Raw genomic sequence first — 8752 nt, 5'->3', positions numbered from 1 at the left:
CCAAGGCTAAGGTGAGCTTTGAGGCTTAACAACATATTTGGTCGCCCAAACATGTGGCCTATTACACTTAACTAGGATAATATAAATTCGAATTTAGGATGTCTTCTTTTTTTATGGTGTTGTTCATTTGAGGCGGTAGTAATTTGCCTAAAATTTCAGTGGCTATAATTTTTCTCACTAGTAGAGCATTTTAGAGCCTAGGTGACGCCTTAGAGTGTAGTTTGAAGGCATATTTCTTTTAGCTATAAGAGTTTTCTTTTGATAGGGTGCTTTTAGTGTTTGACAGTATTAGAATGACATTTTCTACTATTCCTCCATTGTTGACAAAGAAATCTATATTAGATTGTGAAAGATTTTACACAAACCACCACCTTTTGCATTGAAAGAACATTTGGGATGAAGGGGGCAGTTTTCACTAGAACATACATTGATCGAACAAGTTGAACGATAACACAATTTTCTTAAAGGGATCTTGAATTCCGGTCTCCCAAAGTGTGATATTTTGATTGAAAACAGTCACTGGCTCACTTTTACACCATATTATCATATTCTTTACAAAGAGGACATCTCAATGACAACCAGCAATGAAACAAAATTTTAGCTATATGTACATATCTCTACTGTTTCCACTGATTCTGACTAGAATTGGTATAGATATGATACAGAAGCAAGCCTATCGTCAATCCCCACAAGCGGAAAAAAACATTTGATATGATGGAGAAGAAAACAGAAAGGGAAAAAAAATGCAGAGCAGATTGATTCTACTAGAAAAACTCGGTACAGATTACGATTGAGTTTGGCTGCTCAAAGATGACATTTTCTTCTGCAGCTTCTCTCGTAGCTGCCTGATCTTGGCATCTACCCTTGCTGTAAGACCAATTTTCGTTTTCTGCCTTGCTCTGGACCTCTCCCTCTTCCACATATGTTGGTCCTCCACATCCTTCTTGTAGTATTTGATCTCCTGGATCACATGATGGTCGAGTGGATTTAAGGCTCTCTGGAAGGAGATGTGTGCCAGATAAGGAATGTTGCAGGCAAGAGTGACTAGAAGCGTTGCAGCCCAATACATTGGAGCTGGACCAAGGGCTTCCAGAAGCATGTGGTAGGAATTTCCAGATATCAAATGCCAGAACGACATGCCGTAGGCAACCAGAAAAATGTACCAAGTGGCGACACTGCCCCAAACAAAGAGGTGTTGGATCCACGTGAAGTGGCTCATTGTTAGAGCAATTTGCAAGTTCACAGTCCAGATAATACAGGTGAACATGGCTGTTCCAACAGCAACCATGTCAGCTGTCTGACCGTCGGCACGAAAAGCTTGGTTGTAGAAAATGTGTATGTTAAGGAAATATAGGATAATGGATGAGTAGATGCCATTTCCCATCCAACCAAGGATCCTGTACCAATCGAAGAAAAGGTTCCTTGGCCCTTGCTGGTACAATGCAGGGAACTGCAGGGGGGCAAGCCAAGATATAAAACAAGTTCAATGTCCAGAAACAAATTAAATAAGCATAATAGAAATTTAAAATTCATCATCATAGAGCCATGTAGTGATGGCATAAACCACACAAACAGAGACAGCAAAGGTGTGAAAAAGAACAATTATAAAAGTCTGCATTGCTGTTTGTGTGTGTGTGTCTATATATATATATATATATATATATATACACAGAGAGAGAGAGAGAGAGATTTGATCGGCTGAGCACCGGCCATGTGCGCCTACGCTGCATGACTGAGTGATGTGGGCTGCCCAAAAGTGACTTGGGTTGGGCGCCCCGCATCACTCAGTCGCAGGTGCGCACAGTAGGTGCTCAGCATAACAAGTTTCTCTATCTTTCTATATATATATATTAAAGAAAAGGAATACCTGCAAGCATATTTCTGAGGAAACATCCTGTTCAAAGACTCCTAGTGATATCACTGGCAATGAGGTTAAAATGACATTGAATAGTAGCATGTACCAGTCATCATATACAGATTGCCCGGAGAAGCCAGTATATGCCTCGAAATAGAAAATTGTAAGACCAAAGGCTATGTTCTTATAGAAGAAATAACATATCTGAAGACAATAAAATACAAGAGAGTGAGAGTAAACAATGAAATATAACTGCAAAGAAACATTTGGGTAAGCTATTAATACTAACCATCTGAGCTATCCTTTTGTAGCACCAATGGCCATGGACAAGAAGAAGTCTTTCAAGGAAACGGAATTGGGAAATGGAAAAATCACTAGCCATGACGGCCTGAACAAAACTTATAGTTCTTAGTTTACATAGAAGTTATCATACTTTGTGCTGTTTAGATAGACTATTAATAAGTGCCAAGACAAGTTAGTCTTTAAACATCAGACAAGGGTGATGCGTGTAACAAAACGCACCTGCATTCCTTCTACACCACTAATCCCAACACCAATATCAGCTTCTTGAATCATGCCCACATCATTTGCACCATCTCCTATGGCAAGAGTTGTTTTACCAGTACCCTCTTTAACTAACCGAGTTACCTGAAATAAGAGTTAACTTATTTCAGAATCATTAAACTAATAGTTTCAATTGATATTGCGCTAGTTACATATTATGTCAAATGTTAAATACTAAAAGTTTACCAATGCCTTCTGCTTTGGTGAGACTCGGCAGCATATAACAGAAGCACAATCAACTGCCAGACTCAAAAACGGATTCTTCAGGTCATCCTCAAGACAATATGTCAAAGTTTTACCATCAATGATTAAAGCAAATGCTGCATTAGGATCCTTCTCTAGCTTGATCAGTTGGGAGGCATTATTTATTTGCATCAAAATGTTGTCTTTTGCAACTTGAGAAGTTATCTTACAGGTGCAAAGATGTGTAAATCGCAGAGAATAGAGGAACAAAAAAACATAAATCCACTTGTGGTAAGATGAAAACGAGTACCATTGAGTCCCGTGATGACATGTTATGGCTTTCAAGGTATAAACAGATCTGTTTCATGCCTTGTCTAAGTAAACTACAAGCAAATCTGCAACAGAAATAGAAAGTTTATTTGCGCATATCAAGTGAATTATTTATAATTTTTTTATTCATACCCTATGTTGATTGCAGTTTCCATCTTATCCCCTGTAAGAACCCATATCTTGAGACCAGCTTGTGCTAATTTATCTATGCATTGAGGAACCTGTGAAAACAATACACGTTCTAGTGACTCAAAAATGAAAAAGTCAATAGGAAAAGTAGATAATTACAAGCTTACTCCTTTCTGTAATTTGTCTTCTACAGCGGTAGCACCAACAAGAATCAAATCCTGCTCGATAATGTCTGAAACTCTCTCTAGTTCAGCTTCCCTATCAATCCCCATAGAAGTTTTTGCTCTGAGAAACTCAGCATTCCATGCAGAATATTCCGATTCCTCAAGAAGCCGGAAAGCCAGTGCCAACGTCCGTAGGCCTGCTTCCGCATATTCATTTAGATGTTTTATAGTATCTGTTTCAAACATTCTTCCTTTTTTTGATAGTCTATCCAAGATGATGCTGTTTGGAATAAAACAGAAATAATCTTATATAAATATGATAAAATGGATTTGTAGGTAGTATAGGGCATACTAGATGAACTGAACATCAGCAGAAAATTGAATATGACAAAGTAGCTACGAAAATGGAGAGAAAAAAAAACATGTATGTTGAATAAGAGAGTTATCTAATTGTACCTATCAGCACCTTTGCATAAGAGAATAATCTGACCACTTTCATCACGCACAATAATTGACATTCTTTTCCTTCTGCTATTGAACTCCAACAGATTCAAAACTTTGAACTCCCTACAATAAACAGAGAAAAGAAATTGAGAAAATGACTTAATTACTTTAAATTGCACAGATGACAGGGATACCAACAATAAATTGATTAAAAAAAACAGAAGGTTAAGGTAAACCTTTCTATAGTATTCCCAAAAGAAGAATATCTCTCCCTTACAAAGACACTTGATTGAGTCCTCTTAGAAAATTCAAATCCGAATTCACTGGCTGCAACAAGAAAAGTTGCTTCATCTGGTGATTCAGCTTCATATGTAAAACCACCAGTTTTTTCATTAGACTCGGGTATTGCTGTGTGACAGAGAGCAAGTATCTGGAAAAATAGGAGAATGGCACCCACATTGGGCTCCTTAACCCAATTTCCATGCATTAAACGATCATCCTCAAAGCTAAAACCCTTGATTATAGTCTTTCTAGGATTCTTTACCCAAAAACTTTTCCCATCTACCAATTCAATTTCTGAAGAGCCAAAAGTACCCCATGTATCCTCCCAAATATCTTGGGTGCTGCTTATGTGCTGGTCAGATGTACCTGATGCCTCGGATGCAAAATGCTTTGCAGCAGCAATTTCCACTTCACTAGAACCAACACCATATGACACTCCAGCAATGGAACACCTCAAAAAATCCATCTGGTTGCAAGTTAAGGTGCCAGTTTTATCTGACAAAATAGTTGCAACTTGTCCTAGCTCTTCATTCAAATTTGATGTCCGTGCTTGGGCTGGTTTCCCTATCTCCTCATCACACATGTGAACATCATGATTAATGAATTTTACTTGCAAGACCTTCACAACCTCAATTGATACATAAAGGGAGATAGGTATCAAATATCCATAAAGAATAAGAGCAGTGACAAGATGGTAGAAACCAGATAAAGCAGGCTTTGAAGCATTGTAGATATATGAAGTCTTATTAGGTTGCAAATACCACCAGTGTGGCATCCCAAACTTTGTCTTGGCAGCATAGCCCATTGAACTGAACAATGAAATCAAGAGAAGAAATGTAAAGAGAATGTAAATAATCTTATCCATTGTCTTTTCAATTTTACTTCTCTTTGATGGTGAACGGGTTGCATTCTGCATGACTTTGCTATCATGACCAGTAAAGATAACCACCCCATAGACATAAGTTGTATTCCTAAGCTTTGAATCTCTGAGAAGGATCTGACTCGGATCAAGTGCATAGACCTGTTGCTTGTACTCGAAGTTACCTACAAAGGTGTAGAGATTAGGATTTGGATCCTCGCAACGAATTATGGCTGTGAGGTTCTTGAAAACCAAATCATCATCTAGAAAGAGAGTTACTTCCAATGATCTTTTAACCTTCAAATTTGTTTCTCCATCCAGATTCATAGTCTCCACATAGCATATTCCATCCTCATAGCTTGAAGACAACAGGAGCAAGTCAGCAGGGAAGAACTCGTCTTTCTCTACCTTCACAATATCTCCAACACAAAGCTTCTGCCAATGCTTGTAACCAAAGTGCCCTTCTCCCTTATGGACACTGACCTTATGACTATTGACCTTCACATCCTGCATAAACCTTCGCCAGTCTTCTAATGCCTCCTTAGCCATACTGAGCCCAACAACAAATGCCAATGGAGCAATCATACTCACGGCAGAGAAGGGAGTCACAGGGGTGAGAGAGAGAATAGCGGCAAGGAGAAAGTAGAGATTGGCAACACGACGAAATTGCTCAAAGATGGCTTTTGGAATAAAGCTGATGATGTTGTACTTGGTAGTGCTGATATAGTTGGTAGGGTACCTCAGAGGTTTCTTTTGGTGTAACTTGGGCTGGTTACAATGAACAACACGAGAGTATCCTGGACCTTGAAGGGAATGAGATTGCTCATCGTCTAATGATACTTGAGGACGGATACAAGAAAAAGTGTAGAGTTTGCTCCATCGAAGCCTATCCTGCCTCCTTCCTCCCGTTGCCATCTCTTGCTGGCTAGGGTTACTACTGCCCTATTAAACATAAAACATTTTCCCTCATCTAGAGATAATTATTTCTCTTATTTCCCGAACTGTAACAAGATTGGCGATATCCGTCACTCGTATAGAATGTTCTTGCTACCCCAAATCTGGCTGTGAATTGAAACACATCATTGTACTCCCTTTGTTGAAATTTGGAACATTGAAAATGAAACAGGGCAAGAGTTTGAACTAAAATTTAGCTCACAATTATGCATTCAAACCAACTGATGCGGAGAACGAAAATGGAGGGGAGAGAGATTTGTACAATGTCGATCACGGGACGTCTACCAGGAACTCCACTCTGAAAAAACTTCAAAACTGAATGGAGAAGGGGGCTGCAAAAATAAAAATTAAAAGGCTAAGCGTTACAGCTAAAAATCGTAACTTTAACCTAAAGCCAGAGGATTTAGCCGAAGTACAAGAGAATCAGCCCATTCTAGATCAGGGAGGACGACGCTTGAGAAGCAGCAAGATCTCACTACTTTCCCATTCAACAAAAATACTAAAAGCAAACAGAAAAAGACGGAAATCCCAAGCACGAAACTGACTAAAGCAAGAAAAAGATTCAGCTCGTCGCAAAGGGCGAAGTAAACCACCTGCAATCGAAAGCAAAAGGCAACGACTTAGGTTGGAAAGGGGAAAAGGTCGTACCGCTTCGGAAGCTACTCCAGCGAATAGCATTGGCGAGACAGGGAGATGGAGCGCGATGCTCTTATCGCATTTCCAAATCGCACCATCGCGAAGATCGAGCGCGAGGCTCTTATCGCATTTCCAAAGCGCTCCATCGCGAAGGCGAAGGCGACGGCGAGACAAATTCACAGCGCTGGGATTCGTCGGTTAACTTTTCGGTTTTCTCGCCCTTTTAATTACAAAACAAAGCAGAAAAAGGAAAACACACAGTGGACGTGAAACCCTAATAAAGCTTAATTTGGCAGGCCGCTGGATTTTTTTCATCGCGGAACGTGCCGAGCGGTGAACTGGTAGTAAACCAGATACCCCTTGGACTTTATGTTTACGTTTTTACATGTCTCCCCCCGATCAGGATCCAGGATAGCGACTACTTTGTTTCTTCTCAGTCGACATGTGCGGTCTCACCTACGGATAATAAACGTGTGTGGTGCACGATCAGACACACGTGAGGAAATGAAGTCAAACAAAAGTCAAGCAAGGGAACTGGATTCCGTGTAGTACGTCCACGTGTAATCCACATCCCTAAGGTCACCGTACTTTATGATGCACGTGACATTCTTGGAGCCTCTCTGAGGATGTTTTCGACACAACTCATGACTGGTAGATGATTTAATTTCTTTGTTAAAAAAAAATCAAATATCATAAATTTTTATATTCATATAAAAGAGTTGCAGAAAAAGTTAAATATCTTAATTCCATATACCTTGATTCAGGTTGATTAGATTAATTAAATTTAAATTGATTTAAATTTGAATTTTGATATTTAGATTTTGATATTTGATAATATATGAAGATTATAAAAATAATCATCCAATTGGAAAGATTATTAGAGCAATTCTCCTTTGATCAAAGTTTGATCAATCTGATGTGAAGAAGAATCAAGTAGGTCAAAGGGTTGATCGGGTACCTGATTGGAAAAGTCCTAACTAGAGGTTAGGCAAGGAGAAGTCTTGGTGAGTGAAACCAAACAGTTGGAAATCCTAGTGAGTGAAGTCAGGTGAAAGACCTAGTAAGTGAAACTAGTCAGGTAAAAGTCCCGGTGAGTGAAACCGGGTAATGAGAAAATCCTAGTGAGTTAAGTTAAGTGAAAGTCTTGGTGAGTGAAGCCAGACAGATGGAAAGTCCTGGTGAATGAAGTCGGGTAAATGAAAAGTCCTAGTGAGTGAAGCTAGGTAGATGGAAAGACCTAGTGAGTGAAGCCAGGCATGTAGAGATCCAGGTGGGTCAAGGTTGACCGGACACCTAGTGTTGGGAAGCCTAAGTAGGTCAAAGGATTGACCGGATACTTGGCACGAGAAAATTCAGATGGGTCAAGGGTGACCGAACATATAGTGGAAGTCCAAATGGGTCATGGAGGACAGGACACTTGGCACGAGATGGTAAGTCCAAGTGAAGCAAGGTTGACCGAACACTTGGCACGAGGAGAAAAGTCCAAGTAGGTTAAGGATTGACTGGACACTTGGTGAGAATGTCCTAGCAAGTCAATGCTAACCGGAAGCTAGGCATGAGGAGTTATATCAGGTCACAGTTGACTGGATGTTAAATTTGGGGACCCTTGAGCTTGATTTAAGCAAGTCAAGGGTGTTCAATCGATCAGCCAATCGATTGGACCGAAGCCCAATCGATCAGCCGATCGATTGGGAGAATGCTATAATAAACAGCAGCCCAATCGATCGGTCGATCGATTGGGGGTGTTTTATCGCGCAAACAGAACGATCCACAATCGATCAGCCAATCGATTGGGCACCGCCAATCGATTGGGCACCGCCAATCGATCAGTCGATCGATTGGGATCAGCTTTCTCGCACAACCGAAAGAGCACAGAAGAAGGCTGAATTGATCAGCCGATCGATTGGGATGTGACCGTTGTCAGGTTAAAGCCATCGGCGAGTGATTTCTTCGTGACTTCTTCACCAATTCCATTTCGATCCTTACGCAAGTTTCTCCACAACTCTCCGCCAGTTCTTGAAGCTTCTTGAAGCAAAGTGTTACTACACTTCCAAGGTCAAGAGGCGTTCCACACAAAAAGAAGAAGCTAGGGTTTCGGTTTCACGATGTAAATCCTGTAAGATTTTATTTGTATTAGCTTCTCTTTTCTTCTTGTTATATTGAAAGGTTGTACAAGGCTTCTCCGCCTTCAATAGTTATCGAGGAGTGATTTTATTAGTGGAGTGTTGTATCCCGTGTGGATCCTTAGATTAGTCACCTCTTCTTGAGGTGGATACCAAATAAATTTATGTGTTAGCGTTGTGAGTCTTGTTTCGAGTTCTTTCCGATGCATATCAACAACACCGAAGCAAG

General features: G+C 40.1%; 1 protein-coding gene across 3 annotated transcripts; it reads right to left on the bottom strand.

The window, feature by feature from the left end:
- Positions 1 to 585: 585 nt before the first annotated feature.
- LOC122051907 (probable phospholipid-transporting ATPase 4) lies at positions 586 to 6690 on the bottom strand. 3 transcript variants are annotated; one of them, XM_042613237.1, is made up of 13 exons: positions 6413 to 6690; positions 5967 to 6096; positions 3906 to 5872; positions 3682 to 3792; positions 3229 to 3505; positions 3065 to 3153; positions 2913 to 2997; positions 2606 to 2827; positions 2378 to 2503; positions 2145 to 2243; positions 1868 to 2059; positions 789 to 1450; positions 586 to 686 (listed from the first exon to the last, which is right to left on the bottom strand). In XM_042613237.1, exons 3-13 carry the CDS (start codon positions 5723 to 5725, stop codon positions 680 to 682), a joined length of 3690 nt encoding a protein of 1229 aa, XP_042469171.1. In that variant the 5' UTR covers positions 5726 to 5872; positions 5967 to 6096; positions 6413 to 6690; the 3' UTR covers positions 586 to 679. The 3 variants fall into 3 exon arrangements, with proteins under 3 accessions (XP_042469171.1, XP_042469172.1, XP_042469173.1); XM_042613238.1 differs by having other exon boundaries at positions 6027 to 6096; XM_042613239.1 differs by having other exon boundaries at positions 782 to 1450; positions 3906 to 6096.
- Between the last annotated feature and the right edge of the window lie 2062 nt (positions 6691 to 8752).

The sequence above is a fragment of the Zingiber officinale genome, chromosome 3A, assembly GCF_018446385.1.
Source record: "Zingiber officinale cultivar Zhangliang chromosome 3A, Zo_v1.1, whole genome shotgun sequence".
NCBI lineage: Eukaryota > Viridiplantae > Streptophyta > Magnoliopsida > Zingiberales > Zingiberaceae > Zingiber > Zingiber officinale.
This window is presented reverse-complemented; position numbering and strand designations above follow the sequence as displayed.